This window comes from Equus quagga, chromosome 3, assembly GCF_021613505.1.
Source record: "Equus quagga isolate Etosha38 chromosome 3, UCLA_HA_Equagga_1.0, whole genome shotgun sequence".
Lineage (NCBI taxonomy): Eukaryota > Metazoa > Chordata > Mammalia > Perissodactyla > Equidae > Equus > Equus quagga.
In genome coordinates this window covers 86,680,121-86,706,042 of record NC_060269.1, presented here as the reverse complement: position 1 = coordinate 86,706,042, position 25,922 = coordinate 86,680,121, and the positions used below count along the sequence as shown (strand labels likewise).

Here is a 25,922-nt window from a genome sequence, read left to right as displayed (position 1 = left end):
TAGTGTGAGCATGAAGATTGGCCTACCTACTCCATGAATAAATTGCCCTTATATCGTATCTTACTAATACGTATTTACACATAATACATGGTGATGGAATTAGTTATGTAGGAAATTGTGAACTAAATGGGATTTTTAGTTCAGACACGTCCTCAGGTATAAGCATGCAGGCACACTACTTATTAGGCGGGGTTTAATAGAAACTCCCACTGGTGTCTTAAATATTTTGCTTATGTACTATCAGCTGCCTTAAATCCTGTAGATTTTTATATCCATCTTGAAAGCTTAAGGAAAGAGTAAGGATTAAACCACTGTGGGGGTCTTCCCATCCCTGGTGTTGCAGGGAGATGGGAAGAGTGGAGGATTGCCCATTTCATAGAGATGTATGTTTTTAAACTCTGAGCATGGTGCTTTGCACAAGTCAAAACTGCCAAAGGGACAGATGTTGCCAATTTCGAATGTACAGGGGGAAGGCAAATATTGCTAAGCAACAGTGTACTTGAGAGAGCATTTTTAGGAGCAGAGCCAGGGGAGTTGTGCCTGGGAGCACTCGCCGCTTCTTATGGCTCAGTACGAGGGAAGAGATTAAAAGTTCTTTCCTGTCAGGGCCGCCATTGCAGCCGCCAGCACGAAAGACAGTGACCTAGTGGCACCGATTAGGGCTGGCAAGGGGATGTATGAAAACAGGAAAGCTTTTTTGCCATGTAGGAAGGCAGTAAGACATGTTCACGGAGGTAAGTGCCCCACAGTGCACAGCAGCCCCACAGTAAGTATGAGTAAGTGCAAGCCTGAAGATAGGTGGGGAAGACGGCAGAGAGTGAGGCCTCCCAAGAAAACCTCCCTCTCTCTTCCCGCCACCTTTTCTCTCCCTCCCTCCTCCCCTTCCTTGCTGTTCTCCCTCCCTCCTCCCCTCCCTCCTTTTCTTCTCTTTTGCCTCCTCTGTTAGAGGCTGACATCAGAGAAGGATCAGAGGACCCTCTGTAGTTCAGTGCTGCTGTGTACATGACCTTATAAACAAGGTAAATAAGCTTTCCAGCCACAGGTATTCGGCCCCTCCCATGTCCCCTCCCTTGGTATACACTTGATAGGTAACAGACAGGTGGTGTGGTGTGGCTTTTTTTTTTTCTTTGGCTGCCACTAGAGGCTTGGAATACCTCTTGAGATTTGCATGGTTGTTGGTTTGGATTATGGATTTTCCTTTCTCTCCCTGTCTCTTTCTTTCTAATGAAATAATAGAGTAAGAGTAGAGAGAGTATAATGTTATAGTTTCGTGTGTGTACAAAATCACAGCATATTTCTGACAATGCATTTTAAAGAAATTAAAAAATAAAAATTTTTTAAGTATACCATTCCATACCACTTAGATACTTTGTCCATCTTTCAAGCTCTGGTCTTGAACTTCTGGATCGTTGGCAGTTGCTTTTTTCTTTTGTCTTCCTAAAGTCAGGGTACAAATTGAAGCTATTGGCAGTTTAAAAGCTTGAACGTGTGTGTGGATACACATGTGCATTCTCTCATCCCCTCCAGCCCCTGCCCTCCCCCCCTCCTTCCCTCTCTGCATCTCTCTCCCCACTCCTCCTTGGCTTTTGTTGGTTTGTTTTTGTTTTTCAGCAGACAAATGGAATTTCAGTCAAGTTTAAAACATCGTGGAGCTCCTACCCAAGTTTTAATGTTTAAGTAGTGCTGATTTCCACTGGTGTAAGACTGTTTCAAAGTAATCTTACTCCAGTGCAGGCAGGTGTAGTAGATAAATTTTAATGTTCTTATAGCTTTATGATTCTCATTAACTCAGCGTGGTTTGTGGTCACATAGTCTGTATATCTGGGGTATGAATTTATGTGATGAAAGGCTGGTTAGAGAAGATGATAACGTTTCCATTTTTCCCCCTTGGAAGATAGAGTTTGTTTACCTTAAGGTTAAGCAGCAGTCCATCTTCTGTCAACCAGGAGAGAGCTGAGAAATGGGGCAGAAGTAACAAGAAAGGAGAGAGAGCCCTCAGGTTGTTGTGGTGCAAACTCTTCCTTGATTGATTTGAATTTAGTTATATCTTTTGGCTTTTTTTTAGTAGGAGCTACGTCATAAAATGAGTCGGGGACATGTTACCCCCAGACTTATGGAGCAATAGAGTTTTCTAGTGACTTACATCCCTCACGGTTAATTTTTTTAAAGAAACTGGTCTGTTTTGTCCCACAGAAAGCTTTTGACACAATTTTATTAAGGAAACAACTTTTTGACATTGAGATGCCTTGTAAGAGTTTTACCTAAAAGAGATAATAAGGCAGAAGACTTACCTGCTCAAGAGCCAATCTAAAACTTTTTAGGTTCATTTAATGCTGCTTGGTAGACAGCATTATTGTGGCCATATAAATAATACTGCTTATTTTTACAGATTTGGCTATCTACCAATTAAAGAACTTCAAGTAGAAAGGATTTTTTTTTTTTTTTTTTGCTTTTTCTCTCCAAATCCCCCCAGTACGTGGTTGTATATTTTAGTTGTTGGTCCTTCTAGTTGTGGCAGGATCTTTTTTTTTTTTATGGCATGTGCCCCTCCCGCAAACTGGCAGTGTGATACTGACAGTGTCGGGGAAGAAGTGAAGCAGGCTCCAGGAGCACTTCCGCAGCGGGCCGAGCGCCGCGTGTATGCAGCAGTCAGGAGGGTATGCAGCAGTCAGGAGGGCCGCAGTTGGGTTTATGTAGAGCTGAGGTAGAATTTCCCTCTGCAGGTTTGACCCTCCCATCTTTAAAGGCAATCTCCAAGGGGAGTTGCTTTTGTTGTTACTGTTGGAATGATGGCCTGTTTTTCATATTCTCTCTTCTCTGGCACCTAGATTCTGTATTCTAGAAAAGTTTAGAAGGAAAGGGAGAACAGGAATGACAGTAAATGTAAGAAGATTGGCAGTTAGGACACATGTGGTTGCGTTGGAGTCTTGGGCTAAGGGCTCTGGATTAAAATCAAAAGAGTAATTTTAAAACTTCTTGATTGCATGTGTGCGTCAGTGTGAGGGGATGAGAAGAGAGAAGGGCTGAGAGAAATATATTGAGACAGAGGAAGATGTGAGGAGAGTCACTGCTTCATGTTTCCTAAAGAGGCATAAAGCTACTCTTCCCTACTATAAATTCCCTACTATATATTTTAGAATTGTGGGTATATATAATATGAAAGCTTAAAATGCTTTAAATTCAGCAGGTATTAGAGTACACTTATTTTACAAAGATAATTTTCTCCTTGGCACATATTAAATACCTGTTTAAAATAAATTCAAGAGTAACTCTTTTATGTGTATTTATCTACCCTGCCCCTTGTGTATGTGACTAAATATTTATTTAAAGCTTTGTTATTAAACATATTTTCACATTTATCAGTTCAGTAAATCAGTTTATAAGATGAACTTTGCCGGAAGTCCGATGCAATTTGTCTGTACTTTCAGACCAAACTTACAAAGATAATGCAAGAAAAGGAAATGATTATTGTCTACCTGAGATTCAGTGGAATTAGTAACCTTTGTGTTTTTTCTCAAAAATGAAGGACTGAATCTGGTGTTTAATAGATTATAGAAAAGCAAAATAGTCTCTTAAATGCAGGTGCTCTTGGATGATAGGATTAAATAAGTGATTTATAACTATTCATAATATTATCATATTAAATGAGTGGTACTTTCCCAGAATAATCTTTGGCCTTTTTTCTAGACCCTGGCAAGTAACTTGTTTGTTTGTTACCCAACATTAAAGCCAAAAAAAGGACTCGTTCAGCATTACGATGGAAAGGGCAAGGCCATCTTTCTTTGCCTCCTCTCCTGTGTTTGTTGTCGTCTCAGTAATCCCCAGGGTAGTTTGAAGCTCAGATTGTTTCCTCAGAGTATATTTGCCTCTAGCCTACCTGTTAGTCTGTTAGTAATTTTCTTTTTTTTTTTCCTTTTCCTTGAGTTCTGTTTTTCGTTTTTAAAAATCAAGGATTCCTGGAGACAGACAGGCAACCAACACCTAGCCCAGAGGGAAGTGTTGAGATTACTGCTGGAATAAACCCAGGATAAAATCTTTATGTCCTCGCAGACAAAGCATGGATTAAATGGTTTATCTTATTTATATGACTTCAGTTTCTTTCAACCTCATCCAGAAACTGATGGAAAGTTTTTTTCCTGCTGCCTCTATAGTCTGAGCTTATGCCCAGCTATGAAAAAAAATGTCCAGGCGCCCTATGAAACGTAGAATTAGACATGGATCCTGCACATTATTTGCCATTTAACTTTGATAGACACATACACTCAAAGAAGGAGCAGTAATACAGGTTTATGTATCTATAAATCCAGACATGGTTGACAAAGTAATTTAGTAGTGTTGTTTTAGACCCAGAACCATCAGTTAATATGATTTGTGTGAGAGCAACTCGTGTGTGTATGTGTGTGTGTGTGTGTGTATTTGTGGGGGGGGGGGGCGAATGGGGATGGAGTAAGCATGGTCACAAAACAGTGCACACTGCAGTTTAACATCTTCCCTGCAGTGATATATTTTAATTGAAAGACTACTCATGATTTGCAAATTAATGTACCCTCTCAAAAACAAAAATTGAATCCTTCTTAAAAAAAAAAGCACTCTAAAGGTTGTTTTAGTGAGTAGAATTGGTTGTGGAAGGGGAGACAGATCATATAGTTGGGGATATTTGAAAGAACTTGTCAGTTTATTATCACTGGAATGGAACCAGTGTCTAGCCTTGTCCTTTGTGATCCTTTTTTTTTTGAAGCAGTGCCTTTTTAGCCAGTCTCACTAAATCATTCATGGCTGCTACACCCACAGCGGGCTTCATGGGGTCTCATGTGATTTTTCGTCAAAGGCACAGTGTTTTAGAATCTCAGACCATTGGGAATTTCTGATTCCTTATTACATGGTGAATGGTAATGGTTCACAGTCAAAAGTTAGAAAGTTGGTGAATATCTGAGATCAGACATATTTACTGTTAAGCGGTGGTAAGTTTTTTACATTTGTTTTTCATCCAGGTACTTTGTGTTTAAGTCAATTTAAATCTATCTCAGGTATACCCCACCTCTCTTAATTTGTACACCAAGAAGCTAGTTGACATATGTCATAAATAATATCTATTGAAGACATTTCTGCATATGATACACCAACATAAATAGTATTTTTTTTTAAAAAATAGGAACTATTTCATGTGACTGTACAGAAGCCTTGAAAACATTAGAATTTACAGTCATGTGATCTCATGAAATATAGTAGTAATAAAATAAATGAAACCAGCACTTTTATTACTCATTTCATATTCATTTGTATATTTATATCGAGTAAGTGTTTACAATTATATATGTGGAGAACAGCTACTCACTGTTCTTATTTTCATTTATTTAAATTGGATCTTACGAACTAGATCCTAGGTTTTGTAATTAAAAGATGCCTTCTTTTAATAGAGATCAAAGCAGAATTTCCAGAATATTTTAAGTAGTTCAATTAATACAAATTATGAGCTTTTATAAGTATTTATATACTTTGGAAAAATAATCTTTATGGCACTAATTAAAGCAAATCACTGGTGAAGTCAAATAACTTCTGGAAAAGAAAAATAAACTCTAATTGTCCACATCAATCTTTAAAGCGCTAAGAGTTCGAAATACTTCTTCCTCTAAGATTTTGTAAATTTTAATAATGATATTTTGGGGTTTTCTTCTTTTCATTTTGAGCCCATTTTTGCTTTAGTCGGTGAAAGACAGACTAGAAGATAATACATTTTGCCTATAAAAGAGCAGTTTACCTAATGGTGAATTTTTAAAATATTAGGGATATTAGCTCTTACTTAATAAGTGAATTGGGGTGCTAGCACGTCTTCCAAGCTTCCAGCATTCTCTTTCAGTGATTATCCTGGAGCACTTCTTGACCTCCTGTCTCAAGGAGACACGTGCCCTTCCCTTACCCACCCAAGCCTGCCTGATGTACCCACTTCCCCACCAATCGTGATCTCATGTTACTGTAACATCTGAACCTTTGCTCTCTGAGCCATTCTTGTGCCCAAACTGCACATAGGCAACTAACTATTCCTTGGGTGAAAAACGTCTAATTGGATTGGCGGTGATGGAATTTAGTTATAAGAAATAGTAGGTTTTTTTTTTTGAATTGAGGATTTCTGTATCTTAAAAAATATCGTTCTTTGAAGTTGCCTGGAGTTTTACAAATGTGAGAAACACACCTTGCTTCCAATATATAGAAAAACATGGAGAATTCACTATGAAATACTCCACAATCGGCTGGCTCATGTTTTTTCAGTTTTGTTGGAGATGCCATGAGATGACAAAATCAAATTAATTCATTTCATAAATATTTACTTGCATATCTGTGTTAGTCCAGAATGATGCTAAGGCCCTGGGAGATACAGAGAGGAGTAAACCCCAGTCCTGTGCTGGGGGAAGCCAGGCTGGGGAGACAGAGCAGCGGGGGTTACCATTCAGAGTTGAAGGTGGGTGGGGAGCCAAGGGGAAGGGAGACTTTCAGAAAAGGGCAGCCAGGGCTTGCTACCACTCCCTCTTTTCTAGATCTTCCACTATGAGCAGAATTGCTTGGTATTTCCACAATAAATTTTTGTGGGACAGTAAATATAGGTGACCTATAGATGCCTCATTATTTAGAATAATCTTCTCCTTTATCAATCTCTTTCCCTTTCTTGAAAAATTTATTTGGAGAACTATAGAGATTTCTGCGGTTAGCGTAACGTTAATTGTGATAGGTAGCCTTCACGCCTGGCAAACAGTTAGGAGTTAAAAAGAGGCTTCCTGGGAACATGAGAGTAATTCTTTGCTACACAATCTATAGCCCCCCCACCCCCCCCCAATTTGTACTATAAATGTGCCCATAAAGCTGTCCAGGGATTTTAAAAATTCTTATCCTAAAATACTGGGTGTGGAAATAGACGTTTAGATAGTTGCCCAAAGGGGATGATGCTTCTGAAGAAGTAATACTGCCAGCTCCTTTATCCTTTTCCAGCCGAAGTAGGCACACCCAGGCAGTGTTTGCGTGTTGTTGGAGTAGGCTGAGCTCTTTGGGTAATTTATTGTGTATTCACAGAATAAAATTAAGTTTATGTCAAAACCTTGCTCAGGCAGGCCTTTTGGTTCCTTCACTAAGCTTTCTCTTGGCAAGGCTGGTTATGGCGTCTTAATGATCAATGCTTGAATTTATTTGTGTGGCATTAGCTTTAATGTGTATTGTCTTATTTCTCTCTCACAACAATCCTATCAGGCTTTGTATATTTCAGATGCATCTGCTCAGTATTTAAGCGTGACTGATTAAAAAAGAGAGAGAACCAAAAAAATGCACCTTTTTCAAGGACTTTGTAGTCTAGTTTGGGAAATGAGTGAATTAGCCAGCAAGCACTGGACCGGCACCTGACAGCAAGTCCCAGGCTTCCCCAGGAGCACCTCCCAGGCTCTGAGGGAAGGCTGACTGGAAATTGGTGAACAGTGCGTTGTGCCAAGTCTTAGATGGGGCAAGCCCAGGGCACCGAGGACGAAGCTGGGGACAGATTTACACAGGTGTGTGTTTGGGAGAAGGAAGGTTACACAGAGGAAGGCTAGTGGAAAGTAAACACGAATGTGGCAGAAGACATTTGGCTGTACTCTGAGTAAAAATTTTTATCCCTTTTTTTTTTTTTTAATCTCAATCTAATTTTTGTGTTTTTACTTATGAATAGATAATACATTTTGTGATTCAGAATTTAAAAGGTAAAAAGATACACGGTGAAAATCTTCCCACTCCTCTATGCTGCAGCCACCCAGTTCTCCTTTCTACGAGTAATTGATGTCATAGGTTCTTTGTCATAGCTGCATAGTATTTCTGTGTAAAGGACACGTACCAGTTTTCTTAGCCAGTTACCTCTGGAGGAGCTTTTAGCTTGTTTCCAGTGTCTTTTTGTAAACCAGGCTGAAGTGAGTAACATTGTACGTATGTCTTTTTGTGCACGTAGGGGTTAGCTAGAAGGCAGGTTGCTGGGGCACAGTATGGGACATTAGAGTTTGGTGGCAGTTGCCAAATTGTTGTCTTCAGAGGTTGTGCCGCTTTACGCTCCCACTCACCACCGTGTTCACGGGCCTGTTTCCCCACGCCTGTTGCATAGACACAGTGTTATTCTCAGTCTTTCTTTTTTGTTTTGCCAATCTGATATGTGAAAAACAGTTTCCAAGAGTAGTCTTAATGTTTTTAAGGAGAAAGCAATGCAAAATAATTTCCTTTTGGCTCCTACTGTGTTTGTTTCCATGTAACTTGTTAATTAAGATGTTGTCTTACAACTCAGACAAGCTACAGTGTTTAGTAAGTCTCTAAAGCTCTAAAAATTGGAAGTTTATTTTCATATTCTGAGTCTGAAAACATACCAGCAAATGTTCATTGGTTGCCCGTGTGGCAGGCAGCGTGCGATTGGTGATTCAGCAAGGTGGGACTGGCTCCTTTCATGGAGCTTACGATCTAGAAGAAGCAGACATGAGACACCGTGAGGTGCTTTGACAGGAAAGCACAGACAGCTGTGGGAGCCCACGCACAGTTTTGGGAGTGAGGGAATCAGGCACTGTTTTCCAAAAGATGTTTTTTAATCTGCAACCTGAAGTTGAGGCAGAAGTTATCCTGACACTGGTGAGAGAGGGAAAAATGTGATTTGTCTAGCTAGATGGGGGTAGGTGAGCAACAAGTAGACACAGTCAGGCGCCTCATAGCGATGTGTCAGTCAACGACGGACCTCGTATGCAGCGCTCCCATGAAATTAGTGCCGTATGACCTAGGTGTGTAGGAGGCTATACCATCCAGGTGTGTGTAAGTGCACTCTATGATGTTTGCACAATGACGAATCGCCTAATGACGCATTTCTCAGAATTGATGTATGATTGTACTACAGACTGAACCATAACCCAAAAGGTGACATACATTTGAAGAAAAACAGTGTGGGCATTTGTTTTAATCTTTTAAAAATTAAACTGATAGAGAACCTGTTGGGCTTTCTTTAAAAGCTGTCACGGTATTAAAAAATGTCTTGATAACATTGGTACCGTGTATTATTTCACGTATCAGTGCCTTTTGATAGTTTGTAAAGTTTCACATTTGACCTTCATACTAACCCTGTGCAGTTAGGTTTGCTAATATTATCCCTTATCACCAGGAGGAAATAGTCCCAAAGGAGTTGAATCCTCTCAAGGATTGCAGAACCAGTCCTCAGCAAAGCCAGAAGTAGAATCCAAGATCTTTTGGCTTCCTTTGTCAGCATGCTGTGTCTGTGCTCTCTGCAGTTCCTGGTTAGTGATAACTAAGCCTTTCTGAGAACAGCGTTGTTATAAAAGTGCTGCTCTGTTGAAACTTGAGAGACTTAAAACACAATAACGTCAGAGCCTCCTGATCTCAGTGGTGAGGTGTATTTCTTCTGTCCGGCTCTTTTTAGCTTATTTGAAACAAACTGTGCCACACTTAGGAGACATTTACTAACATATTTTATTTTGGTATCGGTGCATTTCCTTATGATTACACAATGTCATTCCAAGAGGAGTGAGAAATCACATTGCTGCCTTTTCTGGTCTGAAGCACCGTCGTAGTAAGAGGCAGTTAAATCTGAATGCCAAAATGCTTCCTTGTACAAACAAAAGGAAAACATTGCTCTTTAAAAAATGGCTTGGGGCATACATAGGACAACTGGGATCATATCCCCCCCCTGAAAATGCTGATGTGTTTGTTTATGGTTTTTGGAGAGGTGGTATAACAAGAAGCCAGGAGCAGTCAATTGAGAGCCCTGTGTGACCTTGGACGTGTAACTTAATTCTCTAGAATTCAGTCCCATTTTAAACACTGGGGTAATACTTAGCACAAAGGTTGATGTGGGAATTAAATACAGCATTATACAAAATTCCTTATGAGATTTTTGTTTCAGTTTTGAGTTTCTGTAATAAGGATGTACCTACAGTTTGTGGGGACATTTAGTGCAGTAGCTTTTCCCCTCGCCAAGCTACTGATGGTACATTTTACAGTAGAAGGTATAAAATGGAGGAAATAATAAAATGTAAAGAGTTTAATGCAATGTCAAGTACAATATGTATTCAGTAAGTAGCTGCTATCATTTTTTTTTAATTGAATAGAATTTTGACCCCAGTGGGGAAGGGAAGTCTCTGCTGGGAGGTCTGTCTACGTACAGGACACCAGATCTGAGAGGGAGCCACAGGAAGGCAGGAGGGGAGAGCTGGTCTCCTCTGGGAACCCAACAGTGAGACAACAGTGAGATTGTGGTTGTGAGTGCTCACGTCCGTGTCTACACCGTTGAAGGAGAGTCGGACGGGGAAGGACCTGCAAACCAGAGCTTCTTGATCCACGTGGCTAGTGTGGATTTTTACTGTTGTTGCTTTTCATCATCGGTTGTTCTTTGAGGAAGTCTCACCCAAGGATCTTCATCCTTAACTGGCTGTGCTTCAGAGAGGCTGACTGTTTACACTTTGGCCACAGTGTTGGGGAGAGCCTGACTTCTCGGAGCAGGAGTGGCCGGACTCAGCTGGATTCCCTGTGAGGACAGTGGATTTTAAGGAAGGGATTAGGCCATGGTGGTTTGTTGAACCGCTCCTCCCTTTTTGGAAAGTCTCCTTCCAGTAGCAGACTTGGAGGTGCCGAATTGTACTGTATTAAGCAAGACAGGCTGTCCTTACAGATCTTTCTCTGCAAACACATCGGAAATACCTGTGCCCTACTCTAAGAGTCTCATTTGGGTCAGGGGAAGATGGAGCATAAAATGGGCTCATTTTATACAGACTATCTTGTAACCTCTCCTCTTTTAATATAGTTTTAAAACATGTGTTGGTACACACAAAAGTATTTGGGGTAAAAGGGCATTAACTCTAACTCTAACTCAATCTCAAACAGTTTGGTGTAGATCTGTAGGGGTGGGGAGTGGGAGAGGAAAATATAAAGCAAATGTGGTGGAATGCCAACATTTGGGGAATCTGGGTGAAGGGTTTGTGGGAATTCCTTTTACTATTTTTGCAATTTTTCTGTAAGTATGAAGTGATTTCTAAAGAAAAAGTTGAAAATCTCTTGAACACCTTTCCAGGCAGGCGTGTATGTTTACATTATTGTTTTAAATCTGTATAACATACTGCTGTATGGATGCTCTATAAAGGGCGTTAGCGAGACTCCTGTTGTTGGGCATTTGGTCACTTCTAGTTATTTGTCATCATAGTGCTGCTTGGAGATTTTTAAATGTGATATATCCTCACGTATTTGGAATGGAATCCCCACAGCCCTTTGAAATACTTCCATGTCCAGAATGGACCTGATAGGAAAATGCACAGTAGATTAACCAATTCATGCTTGAACCTAAGACCTTATTTAGAATTTTAAATGGGTTAAATGGTGACTGTTTAGCAATATTTATCTTACCGTGATACTAATAAGTAATAAGCTATAGAAAAATCTCTAGTCCTGGTTCATCTCATGTAATAAACCTTTAGAAAAAAATGAATCTTCTAGTGACATGAAACATCTTGGCTAAGTGTTGAGTGATTATGAAGATCAGAAAGTCTTTTAGTGTCCTGAAGCTGTAGCTTTCTGACTTCATTTTGTTGGAAGCAGTGGGCAGATCTTTTTTTGCCCACATTCCAGTGTGCTTCACTGTTTCCTTGATTGCCAGATAGTTTAATTGGATTCCCGGTCTCATTCAAGCGACAGACAGGAGGAGGGCACTATCTGACCAGAGTCAGTAGTCATGTGCCCTGTTCTGTTGATTCACTTTCAACTTCTAGTTGTTATTTTTCCTAATGATGATGTGAAAAATCGAAACACATGTAATATAATCACATTTTACTGTCAGGTCAAAACAGCATTTGTTTCTGTTTCTGACATTCGTGCGAAAATGCTTGGTTACTAACATTTGGTCCAGTTTTTAGGCATCCCTTAATGGTTCTGAAAAACAGGAAGCAGGTAAGCAGGTGTAGATGTTGACAGCCCTACTGCCTAAAGACAGGTCCAAGAGGACCAGCAGGTAAACTACTTCCTAACTTCCAGACCCTACCTCAAATATGACCCAGTGCAAACATTTCAGTAAAATCATTTCCATGAAATTTACGTGTTTTAAAACTAGACCCAGGCAGTTCAAATTGCATTTGAATTTTGACATGTCCCTTAGATTCATTTCCAGGACAGTGTGAATCTTGTATGCTCTTTTCTTCCCTTTTCCTTCCCTACAGTAAACTGGAATGAGGGGAGTGGTGGATTAATAAACCCCAGATCAGGAATTAGCAACCAATGCCATATCAGATTACACTCAAATTAGACATGCGAATGGGGCAAAGAACCGTTTTCCGTCTGCTCTCTAGCTGTGAGGCAGCTATTGGACCAAACTGACTGGGGAGACCAGCTCTTTGTGCACAGCAGTGGCATTAACGGGAGGGTGTGTGGTATAGAACTCATCCAGGGTGTTTGGCTCATGAATTGACACAGAGGAGAAGTTGCTATTCCATTGAAAACCGTGAAGTCGTGAGATTTGTTTCATTTCTTTAGTACTTTAGGAAAAGTACTTATTTTTAGGTTTAACTTTTCCATTTTTTTGCACTTAAAAATATAAAGACTATAAAAATAACATTTCCTAGACACACTCTGTGGTGGGAATACCAGCAGCTGTCATTTGTTTAGCTGGGGATAAGGAAGAGGTATAAATAGTGGCTCTTTCCTCCAAGACACTAGGTAATCTCCTCTCTCCTTAGTCTCTTTCGCTGGAGAAATATTTGGGTGTGTGTATATATGTGCACGTATAAGATGAAAAGGCTGACTTGAAGTAGGGCTAGAGACATTTAACTTTAAAATGAATTTTCGATGGGTTAGAATATTACAAAAAAATCTTTCCTTGATTGGATGTCGGCCTCTTTACTGTGGGTCCCTAAGGTGTTCAGATGATTGCCATCTTTGGGTTCATTTAACTCGGCTCACTGGACAGATGTTGCTATGAAGCAGAAAACAGTGGCACTGGTTTTTTCTCTTTCTGCCTCTACTTTGTTATATGTCTTGTTCCCCTAGATTTCAAATGTACTAATATTCTTTAATATACACATTTTCCATTGGAAACTTTTGACCTGAGGGTCATTATTAGTCTGCCATTGTCTCCAGCGGAACCCTTTCCTTCACGATTAAGTTGATTAATCTCTTTGGTCTTATTTCATCCAGAATGTGAAATTCCTAATAGATAGTGAAACGTGGGCCCTGAGGTGATTCAGCTTGCGAGAGTGTCACTGCATTAATACCAGTTTCTGCTAGTACCATCGTTCTAGTTGTTTATTTGTGTGCTCACCCTTTCTTTCTTGCTTTTCACCTTCAGCAGACCTACTCCAATGAAGCCCATTGTGTTGAAGAGATTCTGAAGGTGAGTTTATTGTTACCATTTCTCACTTGAAGAAATATTTAAGTAGACAGGCCTATATCCATTCTCTGTGACTTTAATGAGCAGATGCCATTCCGAATCCCTTTAAACAGTTTCCCCCTCACACTTCCAAAAGCAAAATGAACCGGAAGAGTAACAAGGGGAGTCTTAGGATATTATTGAACTCTCTCACAGATTTTATTAATTAAAATGAAGTCTACAAACTGTGAGCGTTTGGACCAGAGTTTTAAGACATTTCTGTCAAGTTTTTCTGATCGTCCATAGAGACTCAGGAGAGTTGCTCACCTCCCAGAGAGGAAGCGTCCTGTGTTGGTGTGGTGCAGGAGGCCCCAGGGCTTAGACAGTGCTTGGTTTGCCTCTCGGTGTTCTGTAGGTAACTCCCCGTGTGTGTAGCCTCATCTGCAATGAGACCGTGAATTTTTAGAGGGATAAACAGAAAAACAGTAGAAAGTTCTTTAGACCTACCTTAAAGGGTTATTTCTTGTTTGAAATCGTCCCATGAACATTTGTGCTCCTACAGATACATCATTGAATCCATTATTCATTTGTTCAGTTTCTCTTGCACAAGGATGACAAATTCCTTCTACAATTCAGTTCCAAGAAAAAAAAAATTCTCATGAATCTAGCATGCTTTCTTTTTATCAGAGAAGAGTTATGTAAACTGTTATGTTTCCCATTTTGGCTTAATTTCCAGGAAATCTAGAGCTAAATTTAATGCTCAAATACAGTAATTGTGATAACTGAGAGTTCTGTTTCTTTCTCATTCCTCCTCTATGAGTTTTAATTATCTTCCACATCAGTTTTAATGATATTCTTGCTTCATCTTTTACTATATTTCTGGGGTTGTTTTTTTGAAGTAGAGATATATGTGACACATGTACCTCCTAGTTTGTAACTCCACTGCTCACTTTTTTTCCTCAAAATAATTGCTTACCCAATTTTTTCCTTTAATTTTTTATGGTAAAGTATTAAGTAAGGTGGTGCTGAGGCCAGTAATTAAGTGTATTAGTTACCTTCTGACTTGTGAAATTTTTGACAAAAGTAGTTTCTAACCAGATGTTTGGAAAACAATTCCATTATTTTTGTCTTACAATCTTTTCTCCTCTACTTTTGTGGTTAGGATTTTCTGAGAAAGAAATACCTCTAAGGAAACGTACTTTGTACTGCTAAAAATTGAGAATTTTTTGTCACCCAGCAAGTAAGATTCATAATAAACAAGATATCTTGATCAGGCTTTTGTTTCATCTTCTCCCTCTGGTATTTCTGAAATTCTTTGGTGTGATGAGTCATAAAAATAACAAATGACTTAGTTATAAAATGTGCCCTTAGCGTTTTTTCTGAAATTGTGTGTGATTTGTTCTATAGTTACTTCAAAAGTAAATGCTACAATATAGATTAGTTGTCTTCCGCGTGTGTTGGATGCTTCTCTTAGGTTTTGATGTGAGTTAAATATACACCTGTGGCATCCTTTATCAGGGTTATGGTATTAGCATCAGACAAGCATTTTTAACTTGATAAACTCACCTGTCCTCCCCTGTCTCACCCAGCATCGCTTTGGTGAGTTCTTGCTTACCTGGAAATGCTTGAAAATAAATGGTTAATGTAAGCAACAGGTGAGTATTTTCATTTGGAAATCATAAACAGGGAAAGTAAATAGAAGGACGTCCTGGCCTGAAGAGGGCCTGGGCCTTTGCATAGTGGGGACCCAGAGTCTATCCCCTTCTCTTCTGTTTGTGGCCTCAGTTAAGTCGTGTGCTTGCTGGGCCTCAGTTTCCTCATCAGTAAAATGAAGGCCCTCGGCTAGATGATGACCTCTAGGATCCATTCCAGCTCTTACTCTCTGATGCCGATCCAGATGCTTTCCTTTGCGTCATGGTTCTTGTTCTTACCTTGTACCAGCAATTTATGAAGATTGCCAGGAATCCTAACACAAATCTTTCTCATGGGCGTTAGAGGCAGTAAATAGTTCTCTAACGGAGAAAATCAATCACGGAAGATATTGTTTGGTTCTCTGGGGGAAATATGAAGGGTGGAAGTGTTTTAATGAAGGGGAAGTGGTGGCCTATAACTCCTACAGGCTGGTGGGGTAAGAAGATAGCAGACAGACACTGCTAGAAACCAGGAATCGATCACGCACAAGGGTCCAGATAGGACAACATGCCCTGAGTGGGTGTATGGAAGCAGCTCAGGTTTTCTACTTCAGTGGCATGGCCTTGACAGCCCCTTCGGGGAATTAGTGCAGTACTCGTAGACATTACTTGGGTGCAACATTCCAATGACACTGGTACCTTGAGTGGTAGCACTAGTATTTATCTGTTCATTCATTCATTTACTCAACAATATCTATTAAGCCTCAGATACTTTTCTAGTCACTGGGGATGCAACATGAGTAAGAGTCCTTGCTCTTGTGGAGATTCTAGTAGGGGAGATAAAGATAAAATAAGACGTCAGATATTGATAGTGCTATGAGTCATATAGCAGGCGCGTGAACAGGGAACTGGGAAGAGGACAGAGTGGGAAAGCCTCAAGGCGGGAACAGGTTGGTGTGTTAGAGGAACAGTGGGTACTGGACACTGTATCTAGAGAAAAAAGAGCAAGGTGGAGAGCGGAGTGAAGACAGCAGCTGCAGCACCTAGAAGGCCAGGACTGAGGCAGGTGGCGAGTGATGTACTCCCTCACGTGCTAAGTTATTGTTAAGGTAGGGATCGAATTCATGGCCTTGCGATCTGGGCAGCCTCCTCTCCTTATGGCCCTAATCCTCCTAAGGCGTAAGTCCCTCTAGTAAGCTAGGCATTTAGGGAAGTATATAAATTCTTTCAGGCTGCTGGCAAACCACTTAGAGCCTGAAAGACTTTATGCACTTTCCAACGGCCGGTTTAATAGCTGGGACAGCCTTAGGCCTTGAGAGTACAATGGATGTTTTCGGGGAATAATTGGTGACTAAAAGTCAGAGATACCATTGGGATTCTACAGAGATTATTGGAAAACATAAGGGTGATACCCTCAAACACTTTTTCAATTAATTGTTACGTGTTTTCACATTCTAGCATTATAATGGTCCCATTCCTTAAAGTACAGTCAAATAAATAAAACAGCAGGGGCTTCTCTGTGGTGCAGGATTGAAATTCCTTAAAAACTGGACTTTTAATTAAAAGTTGTAGTGCTTTTAATTTATTACCTGCTTTCTATGCACCATGCACCCAAGCACTTTACATCAGTTGCCCTTAGAACACTGAGAAAGAAGTGGTCCTTCTCTACCTCTTGCTGAGAACTGAGGCTCAGGGTGTTCAGACAGCTTGTGCTGATGCTGCTAAGGTAGGATTTCAGTCTGGGTCTCTGGCTCCAGAGCTGTTATTACTCTTTCCATTATATTTTAGCACAGAATTCCTCTTTTGTACTGAACAAAGCAGTTGGCTTGTTGGTAGACAAGGGCCTGATTTCATATTGAACAAAAATTACTCAAGACAGCCAGCATCAGTTACTCTGTGACTATGCCAGGTCATTTATGTCTATCCTGGGGCTAGAGCAAGCCAGGGAGTGGCTGTGGGGAAAGGCGAGAAGGTGTGCACCGAGGTGGGGGTAGAAATACTTGCTGGAGCTCCATCCCTAGTTGTTGCAAAGATCAGACGGCATTTCTGTGCTAATAGAGATGCTGGTCAGCACTTTGAAAAGAGCAAAGTGTTATAGCACACGGTGTGTTACACAGGTCGGGTCCTACAGCGTGCAGGGGGTCGCCAGCTTGCTGGTAGAGAGTTGCCTGTCGATCTTTAAGACAGTTTTGTAGGCAGGTCTGACACGTGGGAACAGACTTCCTTCTCTTGGTCCAGGAAGACAAAGGAGCCCATACCGTGTGCCCTCAGCTGTCAGCTTCCTCAGGGACCCAGTCTAGTCATTTTGGACCTCAGTTTTCTCATCTGTAAAAGGAAGGGGTTGGAGTTAATGATCCCAATGTGATTTTAGCTCTTTAAGAAAGTGTGTGCACGCGCGCACGTTTGCAATTCGACACCTTTCATCTGACACTGTTCTCCGCTAGTTTTGTAGCAAAGCAGAATATAATTCATGAATGTCCTTAGAAAAAAAAGAATTCATGTCAAGATAAATATATTAATTTCTAAGCTTTAGAGAGATCCTACCTTATGAAAATAGTGAATAGAAATTAAATTTCTGTTAATGGAAAAGGAAGGTAATGTTTTAAGGTCCTCTCCTCCAAAGAGTTGTTGTGCACTAATAGTGTGTATCAGGGAAGGGTCAAATCCATTAGAACTCTCCCAAGTGGAACAAGTGACTGAATTACTTGTTTGCTTAAGTCAAACAGGAAAGTTCTTCTTCCTTTGAACTTAAATAATTCCAGGAAATGCAGTAAATGAAGCTGAGGGAGAAGGAGAGCGTGGAGTGGAGGCTCAGTTTTCGGAGTTACATAAGCTCTGTAACACCTATTACCGTTTACACGCTTGATAATATTCAGTGTTACGACCATTCCTGTTCCACATTCTTGTTTTCTTCTTCGGACTGATTTCTTTTCAGTTTTGTAAGTTGGAGATCTTCAGCTTTTGAACATAGCCCATTAAGTAGGAGTTTTTTAAAAAGTAAATGAAATAACTTCTAAGATTTCGCTTTTCATTCCATTCTACATTGTTTAAAAAATTAACTTAAGTAGCAATAAATGTTTATAATTTACTTTTTCTTCCCTTTCCAAATCTCTTTCTAGGAAATGACCCATTCATGGCCGCCTCCTTTGACAGCAATACATACGCCCAGTACAGCCGAGCCCTCCAAATTTCCTTTTCCCACAAAGGTAATTCCTTACAAGTGTAGCAGGCACTGCATCCACACCAGTGAGAAGTCAGAAATATGGCTGGGAGCCAGAATAATCAAGTACTACTTGTTGAAATCTTTGAAGATTAGGTTAAAATTGCAATTAATTTAGCTTCTAAAGTGCATCATAAGGCTTTCAAATGCTTTATTCTCCAAATTATGTAAGAACATCTTGCATAATTTGGAAGTTTTATAGCTTATGAAAGCATTCAGGCCTTTTAATAAATTCTCTCACTTGAGGGTCCTTACTTAGAGCTGGGAAAACAGAGGTACAGGGAAATTAAGTGAGGTAGGTTATCTGACTCCTAGTTCAGAATTTAGATATACACATACATACACATATCTTACACTTCTCATGCCTCCTAAAGTTTCTTAAGGTTTAATGTGATCATCTACATTAGTGCTGGTTTTAATAACAAGCGAATCAACTACTGACTTGCATGTTTCCGTTGAAGTATTTGTGAACAATGTATTAAAAACACTGCCTTTTCTTTTTTTTTTTTTGGTTTATACTTTTGGATAACCTTTAGAATATAAAAATATTGCCTTTGGATCTATGTTTAGTCTAGCCTGGTGTATGTATGCACATTGTGTTATAGTTATTTCTTTCCATGATACTGTTTTCAAAAGAGGTGGTATCTACCCAAACCAAAATTTGCCATGTTAGATACTTTACATATTTTCTAATGATAGTCGTTGTTGTTTTTTTAAGATTTTATTTTTCCTTCTTCTCCCTAAAGCCCCCCGGTACGTAGTTGTATATTCTTAGCTGTGGGTCCTTCTGGTTGTGGCACGTGGGACGCCGCCTCAGCGTGACCAGATAAGTGGTGCTGGGTCTCTGCCCAGGATCCGAACGGGTGAAACGCTGGGCCGCCAAAGCAGAGTGTGGGAAATTAACCACTAGGCCATGGTGCCGGCCCCTTGATAGTTGTTTTTTTTTTTAAAGGTGACTCATTATTACTGGTTTTAAAGTAAAAACATTATACTTTGTTAAAAAACAAAACAAAACAAAAAACTTTTCTCAACACCAAAGGAAAAATTAACTCTACGAAAGAACAGAAACCATAAAACATACTTTATGAGAAAATTAGATTTAACAGTGTCCATCAGATTTAGCAGTGATGCAACCTTAGACTTGTAAACCTTAGCATTTTAATAACAAGAGATTTTTATGTTTCTTTCTAGGATTCTCAGCACATTAGTTCTGCAACCCAAAACCAAAGTAAGTAAGTATGTGGAACTGATTATTGCACTGGACAACAAAGCATGGTTTTTACTGTTTTCATATAAAAAACATTAATGAAAAATGCCCCAGCAGAGATGAGGGCTTCCTGTGTTGCCTGAAGAAGAAGGGATGACAAACGCAAAGCTGCTCTTCAGGTGGAATTTCAGATTGTGGCAAAGAGTTAGTGAAGACAACTTAGTAAAGTACTTAACAAATGCGACCTAGTGTATTACCTGACACCTCAGAAATATCTTAATTGTGATTCTCAAAGCATTGTAACTCGGGAATCGTATTTAAGAATAGGTTGGGGTATTTTGTGTAGTTCTTGTATTTTTTAACAAAAGTAAGAAATTTTTATAAGGAATAGAGCATACAGCTTCTTCAGTCCTTCTGTATGTATTTGCCATGTAATTCTCTTTTGGTCCCTTTTCATGGATTGTAAATATTTGAGGATTCAGAGGGAAACAGAAGAAGGCTAACTGGATCCAGCTTTTTCTTTTCATCAGTAACTCCTCCGCGGGCCGGCCCGGTGGCGCAGCGGTTAAGTGTGCACGTTCCGCTTTGGTGGCCCGGGCTTTGCTGGTTCATATCCCAGGTGCAGACCTACACACTGCTTGTCAAGCCATGCTGTGGCAGGCGTCCCACATATAAAGTAGAGGAAGATGTGCACGGATGTTAGCTCAGGGCCAGTCTTCTTCAGCAGAAAGAGGAGGATTGCCAGCAGATGTTAGCTCAGAGCTAATCTTCCTCAAAGAAAATAAATTAATTAAGAAAACCCTTGGCTCAATAAATTCTTGGTGTCCCAACTACATGCAAGTCATTGTAAGCCTTACAAAAATGACTAGGGTATTTGCAATCGTTTAGTTCATCAATACATGGTGAGTGCCAAAGTTATGCAATGTTAGTCTTCACAGGGTAGGAAGACCAAAGTAGGGTGTATGGTGTGCATGTGTGCGCGTGTGTGTGTGTGTGATGGCAAAAGGTTGCTCATAGATATTCCCTGGAGGTGACTCTTCCTTCAGATCTCCCCACCTTGTTCTTTTCCCCTCACTTATATTTTTCCCTTGGTTATTCTATTGTTTAAAGTGCAAGGATTTGAAGAGAGTGAAAAATATGAGAAAAGCCAGAAACAGAGTATCCTTCTAGAGCAGGGGAGGGCACACTACAGTCTGAGAGTCAAACCTGTTCTGCAGCTAGTTTTGTAAAGAAGGTTTTATTAGGACACAGCCATGCCCATTCATTTATTATTACACTGCAAGGTATAGTATGCAAAGCCTAGAATATTTACTAACTGACCTTTACAGTAAAAGTTTGCCATCTCCTGCTCTAGAGATACTGAATAATAGCTTGCAAAGAACTCGTAACTAAATTTCTCCCAAATGTAGGGAAATAAACCTGGCCATCTTGCCCCACAGTATTGTATAAGTAGCAAGGTAAAATTAACAGAAATTGATGGCTTCTTGGAGAGATTGGGAAATCCTTTTGTTCTCAGCATCTTGGCACCCTATCCGAAGACACGTAACAAGTGGAGTGACACAAGACTGCAGGTGGATCACCAGCTCAGCTGTGGACAGGGCTGCTGTGTGCCCATTTACTGCCTGCTCACCCCCCACTCCCCCATTTACTTGGGCTGCCAGTCATGCAGATCATATGCCTTCCACTGTGTTACTCACGGTTTGCCTGATTGCTAACTCCTCATTCAGAAAGACTCTTTAATCCTTTAAACTGTTAGATTTCCCTTTAGCAAAATAGAGTCGAAGATGAAGTGGTAAGCACTTTCTTGGCCAAGGATGGGTGGCTGTCTTGGCCTGTGGAATAGTGTGGACCAGTTCCTTCGGATGCTGGAAGGTCTCCTCTAGGTCTCGGCTCACCAGATGCTTACCCTGGAGTCTTTCATGCTGCTGCCGCTGTGTCTGTTGGTGTTCTGGGGAAGCTTGTGAGAATCTCTGTGAGAATATGGCTTTGTGGGGCCTGCTTGGACCCTAGTGGGGTCTAGCTTCATGTTGGATGAAGAGGGCAGTTAGAGCTTTCGGAAAAGTAGAGTTTCACATATGTTTCTCAAAGTGTGCCCAGCAAGAGAATTCAAATTTCTTGAAAAGTGATTTTAAGCTTTTCGAGTCTGTAGAGAATGAAGTATAAGGATTTTGCTTGTATGCCCCAGTGTTTATGTCCACATGTGCAAAAGCATGGCTGCCTAAGTTTAACCAGAGCCTTGCGGAGCTCAGGGCCTGTCAGGATGACTGTCTCGGGTCCCTGTGAGGGGCCAGAAGGGTGACCAGTCCCTCTAATGTGTAGTCCTGGCCCCAGCTGACTAGCCCGAAGGGGAAGCAATTGAAAATATCATGTAAGAGGTGCTGCCACCATGAGGATAAAGTGATTAATTACAGATCTTCGAGGGACCCCACATGCCATTTGTGGGGAATATCACTCCCCCTGTCTGACAGGCACCCATGTTTCCATTTCACTTCGAGTTCTGCTGTCAGTCCCTGTGACCTCATGCCATGACAGATTCAGCAGCCTCCCAACTGGTTCATCGCCTCCGGGTTATGCCAGGCAGCACCAGCAGGTTAATCTTTCTGAGGAATTGCTGTGTTGTGTCCCTGTTTAGACCTTTGGTGATATTCATTGCCCAAAAAATAAAGTCGTAACTTCCCACTCTGCCATTCAGAGCCCTCTACAGTCTGATTTCCACCTGTCTTCCATGCTGTCTACCACATCTCTGCACCCGAGCCTTACCCTTCCCAAACGTGCTATTTAAACTCCTCCTGCTTCTGTATCTTCGCTCACATTGTCTCTTCTGCGTAAAGGCCTTCCCTACCTCCTCTCCCTCCTGCCAGCAGTTATTCTGTCAAAATCTCACCCATCCTTTGTGACGCAATTCATTTTGTTCCTTTTCTAATTTGCTACCTTTAGTCATTACCAACACAGTGACCATTCTCCAGGTTCCTGGGACAGTTAATTTTGTAGGATTGATTTGCATACTTATCTCACACTGCCCAGGGTTGTAGATATTTGCACACCTGTCTCATGTCCCTCGGTCAACTGTAAGCTCATCGAGGACAGGGTCTGATGCCTTGAACATCCTGGTATCTACTAGGCAGTCTATAAACAGCTGTTGAGTAAATGAATGGGGGGGTGTTGAATAATGGAGGGTCAGGTGCCGCCCAAGGCCAGGGGCTGTAGAAAGGGCGCGCTCACACATTCCAGATAGATGGGCAGTCGAGCCGGGGGTAATAGCAGCCCTGTCCCGGTGCGTCCAGGGGAGCCCCACTGACCGACATCAAGGACGGGGCACGGGAAGAGTGTCTGTCTGTGAAGCGTTTGTCAGTTCTGAGCAGCCCTCTCTCTAGAGTCACACAAACGTTATTTTATAGTGGTGAGCTTATCCAAGTGCCGTGGAGCACTCTGGGTGACAGAGTGTAAGTTTACTCAGTGTTTAGATGAAATGGGGGGGCAGCAAAAAGGGAAATTTATAACTAACAGTCTCATGAATATGTCATTGTGCTGCTCTGATCGTTTTTCCCTCCTCCACAGAACAATATGATACATCTTCAAAAACCCACACTAATTCTCAGCAGGGAACGTCGTAAGTAAAACGCTTTTGTTTATTAAAAGCTTATGTTATAACATTGTAATTTTCCATGTAAATCTAGTGCTCAGATTTTTCCCCTTGCTTTCAAGTAATGACGTTCATAAAATACTCCTGCACTGTGAAGGGAAGAAATGACCTACATTTATGTTTGGATTAAGTTCTGTTGAGGGTTTCGGCACCATAGGAGAGTTTGCTAAAGGGTTTTCTCAAAAGAAAGGCATTCGAGCCATTATTTACATATTAACTGTGGAAAATAGAAGGTTTTAGCTTTATAAATTTTAGTCTTAAATAACTTTAGTTTTTGGAAACAAATTTTGGGGGATGTGCACAATTTAGGATTTTCTGCCACTTTTTTGGCCTAGTTTTACTTAATAATGAATGAGTCCTATTGCCCAGCTGTTCTTTATTAAGGCCAAGTCAGTCCAGATAGATTTTGGGTTTTTGGAACAGTTTAAACTACATAATAAAGATTTTTAAATCAGCATTTTAACCCAATTTGTCATTTCTTGATGGTATTGAACTAATATTTCCTTTCATACAACTAGAAGTGGTTTTTAAGGGCTGAGTGAGGAGGCCTCTCTCTCCTCCAGTAACTAACTAGGTCCTACCGTGGAGTTGTTAGTCCCAGAGGACTTGGGGACGCCAGCTTGCTGCTGTTTTCTGGGCACGATATTCATCCCATGTGTCTGGAATGGGGCATTGCTGTGCACTGACTGTTTTGCAGACCGTGTAACTGAGGCAGAGAGGTTATTTTGTGTCGTCTCCACGACTGACTGTGGGGCTGGGTTCACTCTGCTTCCCACGGCAGCTCCTCCACGCAGTGAGCTTTCATTTCTCTGTGGCAAAATAACAAGAAAAAAGAACAGTGTCATGAGAGGTTTTTAAAAAGATAAGTTTATTATAGTTTGAAAGATGGACTTTTGTGTGTGCATAATAAAAGTCTGTGTCATTTGTGGGACTGGCAGATGGTGAATTTTTGCTTGTTTTTCTTTTCCTTTTTAGAAAAAAGTAAACCTTATGTCAGTGATCCCTTTTTCTTTTCTGCCTTTTTTTTCCTTTTCTCCCTTCTCTTTTTCTAAAAAACTTTGAGTGACTCCGGAATTCTGACAGTCTAGAGTCACTGACTTAGCTTACATTTAAGAAGGAGGAGGTTTGTTAAACCAGTTGATGGCTGATGGAGAATAGAAACGACAGATCCCAGGACCGCAGCTGGAATGCCTCTGTGGAAGCTCTGTAACTTCCCCAGGGTGTTACACCTTGTGCTCTTTGTAATGGGTGGTGATAAAGCCCTTCAGACCGAAAGGGCCCTGGCCAATGTCTTTGGGGGCAGCGAGGGAGGGGGAGTTGAAGAGCTTGCATCCCCCTTCCTAATAACCATAGAGGGAGGAGCTGTCTGAGGAGCAGAGTGGGCGGAGGTGGCTGTGTCCCTGGGCCTGTGGGTAGAGGAAGAAAGGCAACTGGGTCTGATTTAGGCCTGAGAGGTAGGTGTTGATAAGTGCAAAATGAAATGCGCCTCCAGGAAAAAGGAATCCCTTACATGGAGATTGGGTGAAAGCAGTGTCCCAGTTAATTTGTGAAGTGCAGTCATTGTTTCCAGTTTCATGTGGCACATCTCTTAGTGCTTGCGGGTCACTTTGCTCTGGTGTCAGCATTAGAGTTCTTTGACATGCACTTAAACCATGTGAGTGGCATGCGGAGTGCCAGGGAGATAGCTAACACACTTTGAATCTCAGGGAAAAAATTGTTAGTTACAGGGTCATTTGTAACTTTGGTTTTAAAAATCAATCTAGGTCTTAATGCTTTTTCTCTCAGAGCTACTAGTACTTGGGAATCCTTAGAAAAGTGGAGGAGCAGATATGAAAGGAAAAAAAGACGGGGCCTAAGCACTAGAGAATAAGCTTGTGGAGGGTCTGTGTTAACCCTTACGTCCGTCCAGAGTTGGGGCAGGGGGTGTTAGCCAGATGATGGAAGGATGTAGGTGTGAAAGAAACATGTGCTGAATCCATTACTTGTAATCTCTCTAGTTAGTTCTCAAATGACGAATTCCTTCTGCCAAGCTCTGCAGGCAAGCGAATAGCTAGGCTGTCAGTGCTATTTGCCCTTAAGTTTAGGGGAGGGCATGTTGGTTTAAGGGCTCCTGGCTTTGGAATCCTCTTCTTTTCCAAGGCTTAGATCTATTGAGTTCTTAGGGCCAAGTATAAAGTATTTCCTTTTTCTATCCAGTTATGATGTCCTTTATATAATTGTGTACAGTTCCCTTTCCGTGCAGCCAGATAGTTCACTGGTATCAGGGCTTTCGTCAGCCACTCAAAAGGGGTAATGTGTTAATGTTTTAGAAACTGAAAAGTAGTTGATAGGTATCATTGTGGCTAACTTTCTCCCCTCCCACTCCCTACCCACAAATTGCCAAGTTTTTGCTGAAAGATGCCCTCCTTTATTTTTCTTGTTTTTGCCTCAGCAATTGTCAGTACCTATTTAGACTAAGAGTCAGAAATTAGCCATTATAGCACTTTGAAAAGTCGATTGCTTCTGTGGAAAATTTCTTTTGAAGTGAGGGAAATATCTGGACGGGAAGGCTGGGATTGGGATCGTCCCACAAGTGTGACGAGAAGGAATGGTGCACAGTTAATAAAGGCTGGGAAGAGTCTGATATGTTTTTAAATGAGCCTAAGTTTTCATCTTTTACTCCAGACAGTCTTGATTGTTAAATATCTTGTAAAGAAGTAAGGGAGACCCATTCTCTCAGTTTATTGTGGTTTAACATCATCACATCAGGACATGGGTCAGCTGAAACGTCCAAGAATTAAGTCTGAAGAAGTGGCTTACTTGTACCAGTTCACGTAAGTCATATTTAGCCTAAGAACTTCACAGTTCTTCAGCTCTCCAGAAAACAAGGAGCAAGC

General features: G+C 40.9%; 1 protein-coding gene across 3 annotated transcripts in view; it reads left to right on the top strand.

Annotated features, from left to right (window-relative positions):
* The window catches only part of AFF1 (ALF transcription elongation factor 1), a 177,048-nt gene that overhangs the window by 109,820 nt on the left and 41,306 nt on the right, over window positions 1–25,922 (top strand). For 2 of the 3 annotated variants that reach the window (XM_046656144.1, XM_046656146.1), the window contains 4 exons: window positions 13,325–13,369; window positions 18,096–18,182; window positions 19,388–19,424; window positions 22,962–23,013. In XM_046656144.1, the coding sequence (XP_046512100.1) occupies window positions 13,325–13,369; window positions 18,096–18,182; window positions 19,388–19,424; window positions 22,962–23,013 (221 nt within the window). The remainder of the gene's footprint in view (window positions 1–13,324; window positions 13,370–18,095; window positions 18,183–19,387; window positions 19,425–22,961; window positions 23,014–25,922) is intronic. The other variant, XM_046656145.1, reaches the window with a different exon arrangement.